Genomic DNA, 22,920 nt, shown 5'->3' with positions numbered 1-22,920 from the left:
TCAAAAATCACAAAAATCCGTTAGATAAAAAAAGATTATGATTGGCCATTAAAACCACAAACATGTTTTTAATACATTTACTATAGGTGTGAGGAAAACTATATAGTTATGCGAGCTTGGTTGGAAGCAATCCTAGGATGGCTAACATATTAGGAAATCTTCACTCAGACAAACAAAATACATATATTATATATATGAGCTTCTCACTGATAAGACAGACAATATTGGTTTGTATAAGAGGGACATATGATACCAAAGCCATTCATGTGGCGTTGGGATGACGGGCCAAACCTCATGGTAGTCGATGAGGTCCCGCAGTGTTTTGGACACCTAAGATGAATTTTGCGTCTCTAATTGATATGGCGATACAATATTTTCGATGACAATGCACCCTTAAGCGGGTGATTATAATGCATTAGATAAAAACACACATCATGTGTTAATCAAACTTCCCGGCCGCAAATAGTATCAATGCGTTTTATGCGCGTTGGTTGTGGACAAGAAGATAGCTCCAAAGTTAAACGTGCATAGATGAAAAAAATCTTATGGTTGGTGTGCTTCTCGAATGTCTCAACGTGGGCACCCATAACCAAATCTTTGAGCTATCTATGTGCAAAGTGAACAATACTGGGTGGTATGATGGATCGAAAATTGAAATGGGCTTGTAGCCTAGCACTATCAAGGTGTTACATAATGATGTTTCTTCCAATGTGATTAAGACCATGGTCAAATGTGATTAAGAGGATCTTGCATTCTTGCTCATGTATTGCATAATTTCTTTTTAATTTCATATGATTTTCGCAAGCATATAAGTCAGAAATAAACTCAACATACAATACAGCTATAGTCTATATATCACATAAAACTTTGAAAATATTGGAAAGTTGAAATGATAATATGGATGGGACCCAGTTATAATTTAAATTATTTAATGCTTCTTTGTATTACCAACAGTAGCCCACTTACACACTTCATCATTAAAGATTCACTTTACAGAAAAAAAAAATAGATGAACATTAAGACGATATTATAGCCATGGACCCCCATTTGATTCAAGGTTGTAGTCTTCATATCGATTAATATACTATATTAAGTACAGAAATGTATTGGTATTGCTTATTGTTCTTGGTATTCTGAGTTTCATATATAATAATTAAACTCGTTCACATATTTATCGTATGAACGTCACTCATTTATAATCAGGTATACCTATAAACGTACGAATATACACATTCTGGTTTATGTGCTTGACGCAATTAATAAAAGTGACATATATTCGGTCTCATATAACTTACGGCTCATTCGTTACTCATTTATTTTCTATAAATCCACGAGCATCATGTATACACGTTTATAGTTTGCACGCTTAGAAGCTACTTTGTGTTGCAATTTGCAAACACGAATAAGGTCCACAAAAATTTAAAAAAATAAGTATATATAATATATGAATGCAAAGAATGTAACAAGGTAAATCATAAATAAATTGTACACATTTTACATTTCTAGCACCACCACCACCACTCAAATTTTGTGTACCTATATAAACTAATATCTACTATCCCCATAACAAATGTTTCACAAAAACAAATAAAAAATTGGATGTTTATATAAACTTTTTGCCAAAAATAATTACCATTTGAACCCTTCTTGTTCTTGATCCTTGATTCTATTCAAAACTCCCTCAATAGCCACATCAAATGCATCTTTCATACCTTCAATTCCTTCATGTGGTTTTGCATACACAATTCTTGGAATATATTCTATCACTTTTTCTCTCATTTTCCTCACTTCATCTTTCCCAAATTTCTCAAGAACTCCTTTTATTGATATCCCATTTAAAACCTCTTTTTTGTCTATAAAAACCGAGTAACTTTCGGGTTGACCCGGCAAGAACCACTCGTACTGCGAGTAAGCGGTTCGGTTCCAGAAGAAAACCGGAATCGAACCCGCAATCATGCAATCAAAAATTGATCGCCGGGTGAAGCTATCGCCTCTAGGTTGAAGACAAAAGTCCGACCCGAGAAAAGATTCAAGTATCACTGACGTCCCGTTGGAGCATTTTGACCCGCCACAGTCCACGACCCGACAAGAACCCGACGCGTTGTAACATTGATTCAACAACAACCCACGAAAATCATTCTTGATGAGACCACGTGTCGCACCGGCAAAACAAAAGAGGGTGTCGCGTGTACGTGTACGAACAAACTCCTGCCACGTGGCAACATCTGATGGAGAACTGGGGTGGAATCCTGTGGGGTAGGGAACACCGACGTCAAAATAGTCCCACGAGTTGCGTTCGATTAGAAGGCGCGTGATGTTTCTCATCCCGGGTAAATAGATGCATCCGGAGCCCCAATCTTCCTTCTTTGACCGGCGAAAATCCCATGTGATGCGGCCCATCGTAAGAAAATGATCCCACCCGTCGGATTTATTCCAATACGGTTGATCATAAACCCACTTTAACATCATCTCACAGTGCCGATCACGGTCCTCCGCCGTGTAATTATCCGTCCATAGATATTTTCCGACAGCAAGACCGGCGTACAAAGGAATGTAATACGCGGTTGCCGCTTCTCCGTCCATTGTTCTACACCGGTAGTTCAACATCCGATTATGATATATAATCTCAGACGCGAACTGATCCGTCCAAAACCACGCTCCGGTGAGACTCTCCGGTACCACTCCGGCGAGCTGTTTTGCCGGCCTTCCAAGCCCGTCATTCGAATACGTGTCACAACGAGAACCCCAAGGGTTTAATTCGTGACAATTTTCCAACAACTCAGTGTTAAAATATGCTGGCAATTCATATACATATACCATACGGACATTCGCTATCGCCGGCGTGAACGGTGGCGTTCACGGCGGAGATAGCGGGTGGTTCCGGGTGGTGGGAAACGACGGAAGACGTGTGAAGATTGCGAGCGAGTAAAAGAAGAAAGATCTGGAGAAAGAAGACACAGATAATAATCCATGTACGAGGAAGATAGTGTTTGAGTGAGTTTTTGCGATCTAATGAGTCTGGTTTTGGGGGTTTATGTGGTGTGTCGGAAAGAGAAATCATGAGGTTGATGAATTTAGATGGTTTCATGTGGAATATACAGTGGGGTTGGTTAGAACGGTGGTTAGTGGTGGTGGTGCTGATGGTATTGGTGGTGGCAGCTTTGAGGGAGAATGGGAAAGTTTAGTAATAATTTGTTGAGAAGATATAGGGTACAGTTTTGTTTTTTCAAAGTGACACGTATGCCACTTATACTATTGTATAATTACATGGTTAACCTTCATCTTTTTTTCTAGAGTTAACTGCCATTTTCGTCCCTGTGGTTTGGTCACTTTGGCCATTTCAGTCCGTTTTTTAAAAATGCGCCATTTTCGTCCCCCATGTTCTGGAAAGGTGCCATTTCAGTCCAAAAATCATAACCCAGTTAAGTCAGTTAGTAAATAAGGACTGATTGTGAAAATTTGTAACATAAAGGACTGATTGTGAAAATTTGTAACATAAAGGACTGATTGTGTAAATTTGTAACACCACCACCACTAGCCCTGCCACCACCACCACTCCGCTGCCACCACCGCCACCACCGCCACCACAGCCACTGCCACCACCACCACCACCGCCACCACAGCCACTGCCACCACCACCACCACCATCATCACCGTTTCTAAAATACCCTACACCGTGAGATCCCGATGATATAGACTCGATGATGAACGGAAGTGGTGGTGAAGGTGATCGGAGGTGAGGAGGTTGCGGTGCTAACGGTTGGTAGTAGAAATTTGAACGGAGGTTGAAGGTGAACAGAGATCGGAATGTGTCGGAGAATAGAGATGATCGGCAACGGTGACGATGAATGAATGGTGGTGACCGGAGTTCGACGATGATGCTCGACGGAGATGAATAACAGGAACTGAGATGAATACGGTGACGGTGCTAATGAACGTGATGTCGGAGGAGGTTGCGGAGAAGATGACCGATACTACGGATGATGATTCTGGTTGAACGACGGTGTAGTGATGCGGTGTCGTAGTTGTGACGGGTGGAACACCGGAGACGAAGAAGATGATGAAGTGTGCGGTTGTGTGCGAAATCGGAATCGGTGTCGATGTGGGTTGATGAAGTTGTAGGTAGGATGGTGAGATTCGAAGCACAAAGGAAAGTGATGTTGCAGGTTCTAATGGAGATGATATGGTGACTAGAAGATGTGGAGGAACGGTGACTGATGATGATACGTTGATGAAGAACACAAATGATATGTTATTGAATGATGATGATGAACTTCTGATCGCACAAGCCAGATGATATGTTATTGAATGATGATGATGATACGTTGGCAGTGGCTGTGGTTCGAAGAACTGTTGATGATGATCAACGTGATGATTGACGGTGGTGGCAGTGGCTGTGGTGGCGGTGTGGCTGTGGTTGCGGTGGTGGCGGTGGTGGCAGTGGTGGCTGTGGTGGCGGTGGCTGTGGTGGCGGTGGTGGCTGTGGTGGCGGTGGTGGCGGCGGTGGTGGTGGTGGCAGTGGTTGTGGTGGCGGTGGTGGCTGTGGTGGCGGTGGTGGCGGTGGTGGCAGCGGAGTGGTGGTGGTGGCAGGGCTAGTGGTGGTGGTGTTACAAATTTACACAATCAGTCCTTTTATGTTACAAATTTACACAATCAGTCCTTATTTACTAACTGACTTAACTGGGTTATGATTTTTGGACTGAAATGGCACCTTTCCGGAACATGGGAGACGAAAATGGCGCATTTTTTAAAAATGGACTGAAATGGCCAAAGTGACCAAACCACAGGGACGAAAATGGCGCTTAACTCTTTTTTCTAAATATGACAAAATCACTTTATGTTGCATGGTTAATTTTAGCATCCTATTCTTTCAAGTGTTAGACCATGTGTAGTGGTAGTGGGTTATAATGCCCCCACCATGGGGCATTATCCGACACGTGGCGTCCTAGTCAGCGATGAGGCATTATAGCAAAAGTGGTGTAGTGGGTATAATGCCCCATAATGCCCCTACGAATCATTAAACAAAAAAAAAAAAAAAAAGAAAAGAAAAGAGTTGATGCTGATTGGCTAGTCAAAAAGCCAACAGTACCATTGACCACAAGTCCAAATCTCATTGGCCACCACCTTCTCTCTTCAGCGTTTTAATTTAAACGCCCACATGCAAATTTTCAAAAAATAACGCCCTATAACGCCTAGTATAATGGGGTGGGGGCGTTATGGGGCGTTTTTTTTCAATTTTTTTTAAAAATCACGCCCCACTACGTATGGTCTTATTGTTATTGTTATTGTTACTTTAATAATAAAGCATGTAAATAGTAATATTCCATATGATAGGTGTATGGTAAGTTGGTAAATGGTAACTATGTTTGTTCTAACAAATTAGGTGTAATTCATACAGAGTAGTGGGCTTTATTAAATGTATGAGGGTGTCTTTTCTTTTTAAGTCATTTTTTATCTTTTGCAATAAGGGCCATGTTATTTAGAAATACTAATTCTATCTTTGTTACGTGCATATTAAGTATAATCTAAATTTTATTTGATAATAATATATAAGATATAATGTTTTATATAAATTTAAATATCTGTTATTCTGATATAACTTTTATTAAAACGGAGTCGTATTTAAATTAACATAATAAGTTTTATATCAAAGTTAAGATAAATACAAACATTTTACAACAATTTATATAAAACAATATATTGTAAATATATTTTCCCTTCTAACAACAATGGGAGGAATTCTTCTCCTTTGTTTAAAAAAAGGGTTATTCACTGAAGATTTGTTAAAGAGATGTAATCAATCACTTTTAACAAATGGTATCAAAGCATTGATTAAGCTTGGGATTAAGAATAAAGTGTAATTACGAATAGGATATGGCATCTACAAAGTTTCGAACAAGATTTTTTTTTGCAAATCAGCAGTTTAAATACATATTATACATGATATTATTTTCCAATAATAATAGGGCCTTATTAAGTCATTAGTATGAACAGTATTGGTATTATAGAAGGGCCAATATGTAACCCAAAAAAAAAATAAAATAAAAATAATAATAATAATAATAATAATAATAATAATAATAATAATAATAATAATAATAATAATAATAATAATAATAATAATAATAGGGTGTAACTATCTACACACCATTTTGCCTATTTACACACCAAAAAAGGTGTTTTTTGTCCTTATATGCACACTCTGCAATGTCGAACTGTGGCCAAAACGTGGCGTTTTGGTCCGGTTAAGCAGACAAAGACTGACGGGTCTGTTGACCGGACCAAAACGCTGAGCTTTGGCCGCGTTTTGGTCCTATCAACCAGACAAAAAGCTGACACCCGGTCTGGTTGACAGGACCAAAACGCGGCCAAAGCTCGGCGTTTTGGTCCGGTCAACAGACCCGTCAGTCTTTGTCTGGTTAACCGGACCAAAACGCCGCATTTTGACCACAGTTCGATACTACAAGGTATGCATATAAGGACAAAAAACAGCTTTTAAGTACACAATTGATGTGTAGATAGTTTGGCCCTAATAATAAGGGTGAAGGGGGTGCTCACCTAATAGGTGAGTCCCCTCTCTTACGCCAAACCAATCCCCGTGTGCCACGTCAACTCCCCTCTTAAACTCCCCTAACACCCCCATTTGATGGCGCCACTCCCCTCTTAGGTGAATTGGTTTTTAAGAAAAAAAAAAAAAAAAAAAAAAGAAAGAAAATCATTGATTGGACCAAGTCTCCCTCTCTCCTCTCTCTCTCCTCCCTCTCTCCTCCCCCCTCTTCGGCACCTCATCACCGTTTTCCACCCTCTCTCTCTTCACCGCTTTTGTTGGCGGCACAATACCGATCAGGATTTGGACTCACCGAAGGGGTTGCCCGAAGGCACCCCGTATGCCCTAATATGTAACAAAAAAATATGTAACATATAGCATCTGAGCCGCTGAGATCTATGGAATGCCGTATACAGTGGGGTTACCGGTTTAAAGAGCAACCGACAGAATTAGAATCTTCATTCTCACCGACAGACGCCGGTTTTTGAAGGTTTTTAACCGGCCATGTCATTATGGTACTGGCTCCGGTTCTATGCGACGTAGAGGAAGCAGGACAACGGTGGGGACAAGGATATTAATGACATGACACGTTAACGTTGTTATTTACGAGAGCATAACTACTGATCACGTGATGCTCACGTGGCTTATAGCAGATTCAGCTTTGGTGGAGAGATGTGTGGCAAACTTCACGGAAAAATGGTTTACATTGAGTTTATAAAATACATGAAACATATAGATATGACACAATACACTTATGTTTAAGATGCTGAAAAACTGATATAACTTTTATTTGTGTATAAAAAGTGAACTGTGATGAAAGATGATGAAAAAAAAAAAAAAACTAAACTAGTTGAAAAATTGATGGTTTGGTTTTTGGTTGTGTTTTATAACGTAGGTTTTATGTAACGCTTATTTGTTCATAATAAGTTAACCGTGACAAAAGATAATGAAAACCAAATTGAATTAACGTAACGAGTCGAGAAAACAAGGGTTTGGTTTTGGCTGTCTTTTATACCGTAGCTTTTATTTCACGTTTATTATTTATAAAATGTGAACCATGACTAAATATAATGAGAACCAAACTGATTAACAAAACTACTAGATAAATCAATGTTTGGTTTTGGTTGTATTTTATAAAGTAGATTTTATATAATGTCTATTTTTTTAATAATAAGTGAACTGTGATAAAAGATGATGAAACCAAAACCAAATTAACTAAATCAACTAAGAAATCGATGGTTTGGCTTTGGTTGTCTTTTTATAACGTTGCTTTTATATAACCTTTATATTTCTTCATAAAAAGTGAACCGTAATAAAAGATATTTAGCTTTGGCTGTCTTTTATAACGTAGCTTTTATTTAAAGTTTATTTGTTCATATAAAGCTTGTGACAAAAGTTAATGAAAACAAAATTGAATTAACTAAACCAACGGAGAAATCGATGGTTTGGCTTTGGTTGTCTTTTTATAACGTTGCTTTTATATAACGTTTATTTCTTCATAAAAATTGGACTGTAACAAAAGATATTTGGCTTTGGCTGTTTTTTTATAACGTAGCTTTCATTTAACGTTTATTTGTTCATATAAAGCTTGTGACATAAGTTAATGAAAACCAAACTGATTAAACTAAACTAGTCGAGAATTGATCGATAGTTTGGTTTTGTTTATTTTTTAAAACGTAACTCTTATATAACGTTTATTTGTTCATATAAAGTGAACCGTGACAAAAGATAATGAAACAAAACCTAAAATAACTAAATCAGTTTTTAAAAATCGATTGTTTAGTTTTGGTTGTGTTTTATAACGTAGCTTTTATATAACGTTTACTCGTTCATAAAAAGGTTAACCGTAACAAAAGATGAGAAAACCAAACTCATTCGAGAGTTTGGTTTTGGTTGGCGTGATCATACAAAACCGAATTAATTGAACCGAGTAGTCGAATACGATGTAACAGGTGTAGTGAAGCTGCACAGATGGAATAGAGGAACCCTGGTGGGCCCAAATCGGCCCATCACTTTCACACCAATAACCAAAGATGGCCACCGGCCCACCGCTGACTATATTAACTTTTTAGACGAATTATACATCTGCGTTTTCCAGTGCTACAACTGTCATTTATTTTTCTCACTCGTTCGAACCTTCCAATATTTTGAATATGTCAAAACAAGCTGAATATATATTCAACTTAATTACAAACGATTTTACACTACCCATATATACACAAATATAAGTATAGAACTCAGAAACCGCATGATACATTGATATATTTTACGGGATATTGCTAGCAGTGGCGGAGCTTGAACGAAAACTCGGTGGGAACCGGACTCTCAAAATCCAATTCGGTGGGGGCTTGACTCTTATAGATTCAATATTTTATGCTACAAAAAAATCATAAATCTTCGGTAAAACTAAACAGTACAAGCGAAAAATGGGCACCCCGGGCCTCCATTAACCTCCAGTCCTCCACTAGTGATTGCTTGATAGATTTTAGAATTAACCACGAATAATGAAGACGTAAAACTAAGCTGCAGTTGGGTTATAGTGTTCAGTTTTTGCAACATAATAATACCATGGATGAATTTTCTAATAAATTCACAAAATAGTAGGTCACAATTCCAAATCTATCATAATTGTGAAAATTCCTGAAAATCAATAACAACCTTTTATTCTTTATAGCAAAATAGTATGTCAATTTTGTCGTTTTCTATATATTTATCACTAGGTTAGAGCCCCGTGTATTACACGGGCTGAACAAATTTAATTTTATATAAAATAATATATTTTTAAAAAACCTTATTTAACACGGATTGAATAAATGTAATCTTATATATTAAATAACAAATAAACTTATATATTTAAGAACCTTGTGTATTGTATGTGTTGAATAAATGCAATATATTATATAATAAAAAAGTTATATCTTCAAAAACCTTGTGTATTACACAGATTGAATAAATCTAATTTTATATACCAAATTGTAAAAAAAAAGTCTTGGTGTCATCCTACTTCCCAAACGACTTACATAAAGCATTCATGAAATTAATGCATTGTTCCACATAACTTCCTAAGCCTAAAGTACTATATTGCTTATATACACTCTCTTACCCAGTCTAATTACTTATATCATTTTAGGGATAGTTTGGTTGCTAACTAATATATATTTTTTTGAACGGCGCTAACTAATATATTGATAGATAACTTTACTTGTGAATAATGTGTTGATAATAATATTAATTAATATAATAAACATGGTACTATACAAAAAATGCGATGATATATATCTTATGTGTAATTAACTCTAATTTAATAAAAAATACATATTTTTCTCTAAATTAACTTTACTTTTCAAAACCCCCCACATTCAACTCTCTATATATTTATCTATCATACTCACAATCACTTATTTTATTATTTTTTCTCTTTCCTGCACACTAACAATAAAAATATAGAGCCTAAAATATAAAACTACAAACCCTTCTCTATTATAAAGATTCTAATGTAATAGTGTTTTTGTTGTTTTCTCCAGTTCTTTCTCTATATTATATAGAATGCATAAATATAGAGGCTACAATGTGAATGCTCTTATATATATATATATATATATATATATATATATATATATATATATATATAGGGGAATGCTAAAATGAGAACCACCTCGAGTTGTAAGAACCGCGAGAACTACACCGTAGGGGGCGCGGTGGACCAAATTTTTTTTTTCATGGACGTAGATGCATGTATATAAACACCATTTGTAAAAAAAAATTCAAAAAAAAAATGTTGTGTGTGTAGTTTTAAGCGCCACAAGTTTGTGTTTACGGGACCCGTAAATCTGGTCGGAAAATTTACGGGTCCTGTAAAGACAAACTTGTGTTGCTCAAAACTACACCCACGACATTTTTTTTTTGAATTTTTTTTACAAATGTTGTTTTTATACATGCATCTACGTTTCTGAAAAAAAAATTGGTCCACCAAGGCCCGAATCAAAAAGTTATCGCGGTGCTTACAACTCGAGGTGGTTCTTATTTTAGCGCAATTCTATATATATATATATATTGATGAGAAAGTATAATGTACTTTAAGGCTTAACCTACATTAACATACATGACAAAAAATATAACATGCGTTATTATCATAGGACGTGCGTGATTATAGTCCCATGCGTGATTATGTGGTCCCATGCGTGATTATGTGGTCCCATGCGTGATTATACCCCTGATCCAACGGTTACCATTGTCTTCTACGTGATGTATGATAAGGCTTTTTGTATGTTAACCTTACTCTATATTGATAATATTTTTAGTATCCGAATATATGTGTTCAAGAGATTTATATATATTAATATTAATACTAAGTGATAATGCTGTTTTTTTGAAAACATTTATGATATTTTGAATACTATATATTCAATTTATAATGTTTAGTATCCGAATATATATGTTCAAGAGTTTTTATTATATTTTTGAAAATATTTATTATAATTGGATTTAAGATAATGATTAGCATTATTCATATATTAAATTAAAAAGATTTAAGATAAATATTAGCGATATTTATATATTAAATTAAAAAGATATATTAATTAAAAAAATTATAAATAAAATTATAGAATTGAAGGAGAGAATGACATGTGTTGTTTCATTGGTTTCTTTTATTATATAGTATAGATTTTCAAATTTAATTTGTGTATGCTTATTTAAACGTCTTATATATTTTATTATTAACAAGTAATAATAAAATAAAGTATTGAAAATTAAGGAAAGCGCACAGAAAAGAATATAAATTGACCGCTAAATTGATTATCGAATTAAAAATCAATCATGTTCATTGGATCGTGTCTCATTAAAAATATATATATTTATGGATCGGTACATGAGTACATTGGCGGATCCAACCCTGTTTTGTTGGTTTACATAAACCCATGAAACCATTCAGTATGGAAAAAATAGAAAAAATTAGTGAGAATCTTGTATGATATGAAAAAATTAAGTGAGAGTCTACCAAAACAAACCCATTAGAAAATTTTTTTGGATCCGCCACTGTTAATGAGAACTTGCCGGGAAGTCTTGAACAGATATAAACCCATATATAGGGGTATAATCCAATTTATGACATGCTCGAAGCCAACATAACAAAAAAATATAAACTAATTAAGTAAGTAGAATTAAAATTTGAAAAAAAAAACTCTACTCGTAGATCTAACTAGTAGTATACCCTGTTATTTTGTAGGCAGCTGTGTTTCGCCTACTTGTTGTGACTTTTTACAAGATAATATTTGTGTGCCTACATTGAATTAACAAAACATAATATTAATGTTCTTATTCTAAGTTAACAAAACATTATCATTGTTGGTCTGTAAACCTTTTTCGACGGAACCCGAAACCCTAAAATGCCCCTTCAACTCTTTTTAAACGCATCTCATCAATTTCTTAAAAACAATAACTTCTTAGGGTATAGGGAGTGGTTAAACACTTGGAATAGGTAAACTCCCAAATTACACAATCAAATAGCGTCATGTCAATTGTTTACCTAATGCTAAAAAACGTTGGCAATGGTTCACTTGGGGTTTAGGTAAACTATTTTAAAAAAAGAAAAAAATATTTGATTGGTTGAGAATAAATGGACCCCACCACACACCCTCTCTATTCCCCTTTCCCTCCTTTCACCGAGTCGGTGAACCCTCACCGAAAATGTGCACATTTCAGTAAACAATGGATTGGCAAAAGTGATGGCGGTGGATGGAGTTCGGTGCTGAGTGGGTTTACCGCCCTCACTCCGGACACCCTTATGCATTCTTACTTGTTTTTAAACATTAATTTCTAACACATTCAACCTAACTTTCACTATATGTGGTAACCTTGTGTCAGGGCCGACCCTAAGAATTCAGGCGCATTATCTGAGCTCGAAAAATATGCCCCTCAGACCTTAACAAAAGATATTGTTTTATTATTATTTTTTAAACCAAATGGGTATTGGGCTAACTAAAACTAATGGGTTAACTTCTAAATTTTAAGAATTGTTTTATAAATTGACCTATCAATAAGTTGGTGTTGTATGTGTATTAGGGTATACTATTTAAAAAAAATATTATAACACACACACACACACATATATATATATATATATATATATATATATATATATATATATATATATATATATATAGGGGAAGGATGTATAGAAAACCCACTTTAATTTAGGAAACCCGGGAAACTCAAAGCTCCCGATGTTTTTTTTTCTTGAAAAATTTTACACATTTTATATACATGTTTTTAAGGGTTTTGGGCAAAAAAAATCAAAAAAGCGCCGAGTAGATATTTTTTAAAAAAATAAACAAGTTTTGGTGTAACACATGTTACATTCATCTGACATATTTGTAACATGTGTTACACCAAAACTTGTTTATTTTTTTTAAAAATATCTACTCGGTGCTTTTTGGATTTTTTTTTGCCCAAAACCCTTAAAAACATGTATATAACATGTGTAAATTTTTTCAAGAAAAAAAAAACATCGGGAGCTTTGAGTTTCCCGGGTTTTCTAAATTAAAGTGGGTTTTCTATAGATACTTACATTATATATATATATATATATACATATCAATTTTTTCTTAAAAAAGATGTGGAATTACTGGTCTTTGGTCCTCTCCGCCCACCCGAGGGCCACCCCTGCCTTGTGTTTTTGAATCATAAAGACTTACCAAGCTTGTCAATAATGAATAAACACAAATGTTGATGAGTTGTGACTCCTTATTTTAATGGTTTCCGCTTTCAACATACATTCTTAAACTAACTTGATTGAATTTGTAAGTGGTTTAAAATAAGCGGGCCATGAAACATGATGTTTTGATACGGTCAGTAAAATGATGTTACATCAAGCAAGTAAACTATCATGTTCTCGAAATTAAGCGGCGGATCGAATTAAATATGAAATATATTGTTAAACAGGCTCTATATGAAAAGATTAAGATACAAGGATACATCTCAACCCTTAAAACATTCAAAGGCAATCAATCAAGCACATGATAACAAGTTTATAACCAAATATTGAATAATATCATAAGCTTTTATTGCTTTTTCAATAACAAGGGCCCGACATTATCTCCAGTAGCTTTGTTGTGCTTTGCATGTGCACCATCACAAAGTGGGAAAGTCCCAGACCTCCAACACCTACATACATAATCACACTTCAAAATCAAATAGTTCACCTTCTGTAATTCTAGGGCCCATTTTCTTAGGGCCCATTTCCTTAGGCCCAACTTTTTTATATAAAAAAAAAAACATATGTGGAGATGGAAAAATGGGTCTGGTTTTCCAAACCGGTTTGTAACCCGACCCGATTTTGACTGCTAAACCGGTTTCAACCCGTCCCAAACTGCTAGTTTTTATACCGGTTCCACCTTTGATCACCCAAACCGGTTTCATCTGACCCGGTTTTTTAAATACAATTTTGGGTATCGGTTTATGACCCAAACCAGCTTGAATAGGTTAGGTTATATTCCAACTAAAAACAGTTTATAACCTGAACCGGTTTCTATACAGTATACACAAACCAATTTTGACCAACCTGGTTCGGTTTATAACCCGAACAAGTCTGGAAAAAAACCGTTTTGTCCACCAAGTAATTTGGGCTTTAAGATTGTTATCGTTGGAGTTAGTCTTCTATAATTACGCGTAAATACAAATTATATTGAAAATTTGGAATCTCTTAATAGAAGGAAAATAAATATTTAGGTAAATTACTTTTTGGGCTTTAACTAGTTGAGTTCAAAAGCAAAAAGTTTAACGACCTGAGTCCCGATAAGCATTTTCATTAACCATTTGAGTCCTTTTGGGTCGAAATTTTAACTTGTTGAGTCCAAATTTTTGGACTCAAATCGTTATAAAATGAACAAAATTGGACTCAAAACGTTATAAAATAAATGGCTAGGGACTCAGGGCGTTAAACTTTTTGATTTTGGACTCAAGTGGTTAAAACCACTAAAACACAGGGACTCAAAAAGTAATATACTCTAAATATTTTTATTTTTATAAAAAGGCCCCCAATTTTATAAACCGTTTTGGACTAACAAAAAGTTTGAGCCGGCCCGATGCGAAAGAAACAGGAACCAAACCTGCAATAAGCAGTGAGCGGTTTGGCGAGCTCGGTAACAACGACTGCATCGACGACTTTTTCTTCGGCTTTCCTGATTTCGGGGTTGATAGTACCTCCTTCGGCTCTGACCACCACCATCCGCCGTGTGGGGTGGTTTGTTTTAAGTGGCTTCGGTGGTGATATTAAGCCGAAAGAAAGACCAACTCCGACCATGCTCGCCATTGTGTTTGCAAGTAGTTGGTAGTAGGGTTGTTGAAGTAGATAGTGAACGTGTGGAGGGCACACTCTATGTATGCAAGTTTTACATGCGGATGTTCTTAGCACCACACGATTTCATATGGGCCTTAATGATATGGGCCTTAATGATATGGGCCTTAATGATATGGGCCTTTGTTTTAAAAATTGGAAGTGATGTTATTGGGCTTGGTTTTAGTTTATAGTGTGTTTATGGGTTTACATGCTCCAAAGTTGGAACTTACAAGAACGGCCCAAATAAAAGTAGCAATCAACGTGAGTGAGTAGAGATGTACAAAATAAATAAATAAATAAAAACGGCCCAAATCGCCAGTTTGTATATCGTTTCCAACTAGGGCTGTAAACGAACCAAACGAACACGGACAAGACCTTGTTCGTGTTCGTTTGTTAAAGATATATGTGTTTGCGAAACGTTTACAAACACTCATCGAACGAGATTTTATGTTTGTGTTCGTTTGTTAAGGAAATGAACTTGTTCGTGTTCGTGTTCGTTTCTGTTTGTTTGTTAATTTTAGGCAACGAACAAAAACAAACGTTGACGAACACAAATGAGCACAAACTAATCGTACATGAACAGAATATATAATACGCGGACACTTATTAGATATTTACTTTGTCGGAATTTTGAAGTATTTAAATAAATATAAAAACTAAAAACACTAATGAACTATCGAACACAAACGAACATGTTACCGAACGTTCACGAACGAACATGACCCTTGTTCATGTTTGTTTGTTTGTTTGTTTAATAAACAAACGGACACAAACGAACTTCCCACCAAACGGTTCACGAACTGTTCGCCGAACGTTTGGTTTGTTTGCAGCCCTAGTTCCAACCCTCATTACTAAAACCGGTTTGGACCCTAACTGATTTGAAAACTTTAGTTTTGTTAATATGAATCATATTATATTTAGTTTTGTTAATTTGAAAACCGGTTTGTAAAATCGGTTTCAACCTGACCCAAACCGATTTATATCGGGTTCGATTATTTTTCACCATTACCGGTTAAAGACCAGAACAGGTTTCGACTCAAACCAGTTTTGACCAAAGTTGATCAAACCGATTCGGTTTACAACCCGAACCGGTTTTGCCAAAAGCAAAATGTACACCTCTAAACTTGACAACTTCAAACACTAAAACCAAATTACACTATATCTTAAGATTCATTATATTACATATCACAAAAATCATCTCCAAAACACATTTCAAGACCTGAATTTAGTACAATTTAACAAGGCTTTAGCATTATCAAATCTCCAAATATAATTCAAACCAACTAAAAGCTCGGTAATCGCCGCCTCGGTTTTCTCTTGATCCGCAAAGAAGAGCGTTTGCAAACGAAGAACACCCGTTTTCGGCATCAAATTCTGATGCTCAAAGCTCCTTTCATTCTGCCATTTCAACATATTATGCGCCAACGGCGATAACCACCCCAATATCTTCCCCAACGCCTCTCTCCACTCTCCCGCAAGCACCGGATCACTCGCGGTAAACCCAACCCCTTTCAACCGACGCCGTAACGAAGACCGTATGCTCTTCGGTAACATAAAGTAAAGATCATCCCGAGCGTCAACACCCACCAGTTGCGGCGATCTTATCATCTTCTCGGTTACAACGATCAAGTTAGCGTAGTGTAAAGCGAGCGCAGCCGCTCCTAAAGTGGTGGACGACGGTTTTAGAATCGTGGAATTCTTCTCGAAAAACCCGTGTGAAAGATCGTTCGTTTCTTCGTGTTTTGACCCTTTGATCAACGGACCGGATACGAAGGTGAACGTGTTCGACGGTTGATCGGTCGGGTAGACCATCGCCGAAGCCGAAAGGCTTCTAGGCAAAGAAGGTGGATAACTATATTTTATATTGAAAACAAGTTTGATTCTTGAAAGAATTGTGAAGATTAATCTTGCAAGTAATAAAGTTATTGGATCAAAAGTTTTATTCCATAAAGATTTCCCTTTTAGATACTGAATCTTTTGTTTCTGCCAATGAATCTTTTGTTCCAAATCAAGAATCTTCTGTTGCTTCATAACAGTCAGTTCATCGATCTCTCGATGAAGCGTAGCAGTGGCTGCGACATACCGCTCCATCTTCTTGATCCGGGCCTCCATTTCTTTCCACCCGAAAGCCCAACAATACGGGTCACGGCCCGTATTAGCAAAACCTTCAAACAGCGTCTCAAAGCACCGAATCTTCGAGTCTTCGCACCGTTTGCTCAGTCTCGACACTGTTTTCGACACCATTTTGAGGTTTTCGACCATCTCCGCACACGCTAAGCTGAGAAGAAACGCGTCGTTGGTTGACACAATTCGTCGAACACCTTCTAGGCGTATCGATTCGTGAAGACGGGTTATGTTTTTGTCTGAAAGATTTAACCACATGTGATTGAGCTTTGGCATGATTGATGAAATCTCAAAGGCTAAAACTCCAACCTTTGATTTCTTGATCATTGGTTTAATCCCCTTGGGGTGTAATATGGATTTTTTGACCTTTATTAACCATGTTTCTATACCCATATTAGTGTTAGAAATTTGGGATAATAGAATAATTTGGATCAAAGATTTGAGATGTATATAGGGTGGGTTGAGGAAATGAATACAGTGGTAAGTTGAGTGAATTTAAGTGGATAGAGAAAGGTGTTGAAATTTAGAGAATGAAGATGAATATGATAGAGATGCATGATGTTATTATTATATATAAATATTGGGTAGTTTTAGACTAGTGTGTGTTTGTGTGTGTAATAGAGTGATGAAAGGCACATGCAATATACAATGAGAGACTTAAGTCAAAAGAATCATCTTTGTTTTTTTTTTTTACTTATTTTTTTTTTTCTATTCTATCAAAGTTCCTGTCTCTTGGTTGTCATTAATTTCACTTCAACTTAAAAATTAGAGTTAACTTTCGTTTTGCTGCTCCATTTAGTTTGGTCAGTTTAACGGTTTTTCTCTAATAATTTAAAAATAGTCATTTTTCTTCCTGATGTTTTGAGTTTGTCGCCAGTTTGCTCTCTGCCTCTAACTCAGTTAAAACGTTCACTAAAAGTAGGGGTATTTCGGTAGTTTACTCCCTGGCTCTAACTCAATCTAAATATTTAGTTAAAAAGTCGCGGTAGTCGTGGTCGGCAGGTGGTAGTTGCAGGTGGTGGTAGATGGTGGTGGCCGGTAGAAAGAGTGGTTGGAAAGATGGAGATAAGAAAAGAATTACTTATATACTTGTAAATAAACAAGCTATAGGCTTATTTAGGTGAAAATATTTACATACCCTTGCTTTTATCTATAAAATTACCAAAATACTCTTCTAGTTAATGGATTTTTTGGATGGAGTTAAAGGCAGGGAGCAAAATGATGATAATAGAAAACAGGAAGAAATATGGCTATTTTTAAACTATTTGGGCAAAACCTTTAAAATGAACAAATCACAGGGAGCAAAATGGAAGTTAACTCTAAAAATTAACTCTCGTTAAATAAAGTAAGAGAAGATTAACAGGGACTTTTCGTCTTTTTGATCTATTTTGTCATTTAGTGTAAACTTTTATTTGCAACCCATATAATTTAATTATTGTATTTTTTTTTTCTTTTAGTTTTAACCATTTTAGACATATTTTTAACTTTTCTTTTCTTTGCTATAACGAGTGTGACGAAGGTTTTTTTAGTTTTTTTAACAAACACGCCGATACTCTTTTGAACATTATATTTTAACTTTTCTTTCCTATAATAAGTGCACCGAAACCAACCGAGTTTCTGTCGTTTTCTTTTTCGTTTACTTTTTTTTTACCTTTGTTATTTGCTATATTGTTTAACATTTTCTTATTATTTTGATGTTGAAAGCCGAGTTACGACGCAAATAGCATAACACACTTAGATATTATTTATTCAATCTTATAAATTTATTTATCGGTTGTCATAGTATGCTATACATTCTGAATTCCAACCACGTCCATGCGCAACGAGCTGGTAACTACGACCCTATTAAACTAAATAGAAATTTAATTAATACTTTTTTCATGGCTGATGAGACTCTTTTCATTAATAATCTTAAATTATTCTTCTTGTCTCATTTTTTTAATATGAAACCTTCCCTTTAAAAGACACATGTCTAAAGTTATTCGGTATGGTGATGATCCATCTTTGGAGGATGATCCGCCATATAAGCGCCACGTAGATCAGGTGTGAGAATGAGGCAAAAAGGGTGGAGCTAAGGAAATGAGGGGATGAGCCTAATATATATATGTATATATTGTATATATAGGTGTGTGAGAGAGGGGGAGGCCCGTCTCCAACGTCCGCAGGCCGACGTTCAGGAGGCCACGGGGGGGGGGGGGGGATGTGGGGGGCGGTGGCGACGAAGCATGACGGGGCTGGGACGAAGCCCATACCGTCCAGCCTAATAATGCTTCTATCAAATGAGCTACCCAAAATTAATGAATACTCAATTAATAATTGGCGGTGATTTAACTGTATTAATGGGGCATTTTGTATTTAAGTGTGAACTAGTTTTTTTTTTAAGTCGCGCGTTGCGGCGAAACTGAGCAAATGATAATGTAAAACAAACGTGATTTGAAAATAAAGCATGTTGTTTAGAAAGTCAAACCATTAGAACGGTTTAGCTTATCATTGTAGCGTTTTATAATATCAAATAAATACTTTATTTTGAGTACAACTTCGTTTTTAACAAAAATTACAGCGGATGTCAAGAGAAAAATCAAACACAACTACGTACTTAAGTTTTTAGAAAAAAGTTATAAACGTAAATTATTAAAGATGTATCAAATTATTTGATAAATTAATATATGTTCTAAAAAATAAAAAAAAGAATTATTAAAAATGGTAAAGGAAATATATGGTTTTAAAAAATAAAAGATACAAAAATATATTATTAAAAGGAAATAAAACAATAAACTATTATAATATATTAAATAAAAATAATAAAAAACTATATATTATTTAAAAAATAAAATTACTATTCATCATCCTTTGTTAAAAATATGTATATAATTGTGAATTTTGGTTTTTTTTTTTACTAAGCTTATTGTAATTCACGGTATTATGGTGGTTAAGGTGCTTGTTTTACAATCAAAAGGTTAAGAGGTTTAAATTACGTATAATGGTCATTATGGTGTATTTATTCTAAAAAATATGGGATTTGCTTTAAAAGAATATTGTATTTTCTTACAATAAAATATTAACTTGAAAGTCCGTTTTCTTCTGAAGTCTATAAGGGCATCCACAATAAGATATTTTTTCTACTTTTTATCCTTTAAAAACGTTATTGGGTTCTACTACTGTAGAACTTGTTTTTGGTACTTGTTAGTGGCGAAGAACAAGAAAGAATGGATTGAAGTGGGGCCGTTATACTTTTTAATTATGTACTTTGTATAGAGAAAGAGAAATGAGTGGTTAAAAATAAAAAAAAAGTGTAAAGACGTGTCAATGTTTTGAGTGTTTTTAGGTTTTTTTTTAATGGTAAATTTGTATCACGCACTATTGGAGTATCATTGTGTCACCAACGGAACCACCCGATCATATCCATCTCCACTAGACAATAATGGATGTTTTTCCTACCATAACAACTTATTAGACATGTCTTGAGTGTATTTAATTTTTCTTATATATAACAATTGATTAGACATTTCTTGAGAGATGCTCTAAGATTTGAATCATGTCAAATGTATCTATCTATTATACTAAATGAATTCTCTTAAGCCACAAGATTTAATCTTAGCCAATCATTTTGATGATGTGGACACCCTATTAAGCTAGAGAATTCCTCTTGGGCGCCAAACTCTTTCTCTTATTTTCCTTGATTCACGTGGCTTCTCAAACACACTGTCATAATACGTCCTCTCTCTTCAATCATTCCTTAAACCCTAATTTCAATTTCATACATCTCTGCCCGTTCCATCGTTGTATCCCTCTTTGTTCCATTACAACCTAGATGTCAGTCTAAAGCAACCAGCAAAAGGTATGTTTTCTTCTAATCTTTAAGCTTTAATGTAAAATTGAACAACAAATCGTTATCAGGATCTGCCTTCAGGTTCAATTGCAGAACTTCAATTAAAAGGTTGATTGAAGACGGGTATGTTCGTGTTCAACTGCAGAACTTCAATTCAAAAACCCTAATCATCGCTCACCTGGTTGATTCTGAAGGTTAGTAGTTTCTATCTTAAGATGTATTTTTTTAATTATATTTCTGTTATGATTCGTGTTGTCGGTTTTCTGTTATGATTCGAAAACCCTTTCTTTGAGGTCGAATTTGATGCGGCTGTACTCATGGTATAAGATGAATCACAGGGCTAATATCATGGTATAATCCCTGGTGAAGCAGAAGACATCAGCCAGCCCTTTGATTTGTTCTTTATTTCTCCAAAGGTACACTAAAGTTTTAATCTTTAAACTTGGTTTGATTTACTCTTTACGCTTTCGTTGTGTCATTTATACAAGGGTTACTTTGATGGATCATAGGCCATATGTTTTAGAAAGAGCATCAATTGTAAATATGAACAGGTATGGTTTTCTATCGTTTTCCTTTTTTCTGGGCCGCTAACTCTAATATCTAAGAGGGAGCGATTTGGATTTGATCTTTAAAATGAGTTCTCTGTTGATTTCGAGGCATAAGCATTCTTGGATAACATTGACATATTGATCGACATTTAGGTTTATATTTATGTTGGGAGATGTAGGAATTATGTCACTTGATATCGTGATCTTGATTGTTTACAGTCTTCTACTCACATAATTTGCAATCTCGGTAAGTTTATGTTTCTTATTTTTTCCTATTTGTAATCTGTAACTCCAAATCATTCATCTCTTTAACGATTGGTTTTGAGTGTTTTGAATGACTAAGATCGTGAATTAGGGCTGAATTTGTGTTTTTAGTGGCTTTTTTGCCATTAGGTTTGGGAATTTGTTATTTTGGAAACCCTAATTTACTAACAGTTGAAATCAATCAACCAAATCGCTATATCTTCATGTTCAGTTGCTCAAAATTTGCTCTTAAGCTCATCTTATGGAGAAATTAAACCTAACATCCACTACTTTCTCTGTTAATTTCAGTTGTGAGTATAGTATTCACAATTTTGTGTTGTGTAATGATAAGTTTCCATTGTTTTAGATAATAGGTATCCAGTGACTGTAAACCTTTGAATAATTAGAATTTTATTTAGGGGTTTAATCACATGTAAATCTTTCAACAGTTAGAATTTCAAACACTAATCATTTGATAATTTCATAAAGCTTATTTCATTTTAGATAAAAGTGCATTTCTATGATGAAAGAAACATTGTATGCTACCTTATATTAAACATTTGTTTTTTATTCGATGTGTATACTTTTCATGATTTTGGAAGTTCTTTTTGATACTTTCGGGCTTCGTCAAGAACGAATAATTTGTCCTTCATATGTGGATTTTAGTTTTTTGCTTAAAATGCTGTCTTTTTTAATATGATTTTCACTCTTATCTTCATATGAGTACTATACGTTTTTTACAGGACTGCTTGAACTGATACATCATGAAAAAAACTATGCCATGGAATGATGATGATTCGTCGTCTAATGAGTCTTCAAGTTCTGATTCAGATGCATCTGATAATGGTCAAATTCCAAAAAGGAGCAAAATGGTTTCTGGAGGTATATTTGGCACAAAACTTTTACTATTACGAGCTTTTGACAGTTGCAGCTTATGTTTTTCTTTCACCAAAAAATAAGCTTTCATGAAAAAAAAACTTTGTTTACATGATAAAGATTATGTTTTTCTTTCATCAACATTTCATGAAAAAAACTATGCCATGGAATGATAATGATTCGTCGTCTAATGAGTCTTCAAGTTCTGATTCAGATGCATCTGATAATGGTCAAATTCCAAAAAGGAGCAAAATGGTTTCTGGAGGTATATTTGGCACAAAACTTTTACTGTTACGAGCTTTTGATAGTTGCAGCTTATGTTTTTCTTTCACCAAAAAATAAGCTTTCATGAAAAAAAAAAACTTTGTTTACATGATAAAGATTATGTTTCTCATTCATCAAAAAGTAAGCTTTC

General features: G+C 35.1%; 2 protein-coding genes, 1 long non-coding RNA gene and 1 pseudogene across 3 annotated transcripts; 1 reads left to right on the top strand and 3 right to left on the bottom strand.

The window, feature by feature from the left end:
* Positions 1-1,458: 1,458 nt before the first annotated feature.
* Positions 1,459-3,199, bottom strand: LOC110869221 (annotated as a pseudogene).
* Positions 3,200-13,436: 10,237 nt separating this feature from the next.
* On the bottom strand, positions 13,437-14,938 carry LOC110869220 (CDGSH iron-sulfur domain-containing protein NEET). The gene is made up of 2 exons (XM_022118507.2): positions 14,656-14,938; positions 13,437-13,711 (listed from the first exon to the last, which is right to left on the bottom strand). Exons 1-2 carry the CDS (start codon positions 14,856-14,858, stop codon positions 13,609-13,611), a joined length of 306 nt encoding a protein of 101 aa, XP_021974199.1. The 5' UTR covers positions 14,859-14,938; the 3' UTR covers positions 13,437-13,608.
* A 1,085-nt stretch (positions 14,939-16,023) lies between these two features.
* On the bottom strand, positions 16,024-17,487 carry LOC110869219 (protein PSK SIMULATOR 1). The gene has a single exon (XM_022118506.2). It carries the CDS (start codon positions 17,400-17,402, stop codon positions 16,098-16,100), a length of 1,305 nt encoding a protein of 434 aa, XP_021974198.1. The 5' UTR covers positions 17,403-17,487; the 3' UTR covers positions 16,024-16,097.
* Positions 17,488-20,749: 3,262 nt separating this feature from the next.
* Positions 20,750-21,255, top strand: LOC118480513. The gene is made up of 3 exons (XR_004863068.1): positions 20,750-20,847; positions 20,920-21,032; positions 21,177-21,255. It is a non-coding gene; the product is annotated as an uncharacterized LOC118480513 (long non-coding RNA).
* Positions 21,256-22,920: the final 1,665 nt, after the last annotated feature.

The sequence above is a fragment of the Helianthus annuus genome, chromosome 7 (genome assembly GCF_002127325.2).
Source record: "Helianthus annuus cultivar XRQ/B chromosome 7, HanXRQr2.0-SUNRISE, whole genome shotgun sequence".
Lineage (NCBI taxonomy): Eukaryota > Viridiplantae > Streptophyta > Magnoliopsida > Asterales > Asteraceae > Helianthus > Helianthus annuus.
This window is presented reverse-complemented; position numbering and strand designations above follow the sequence as displayed.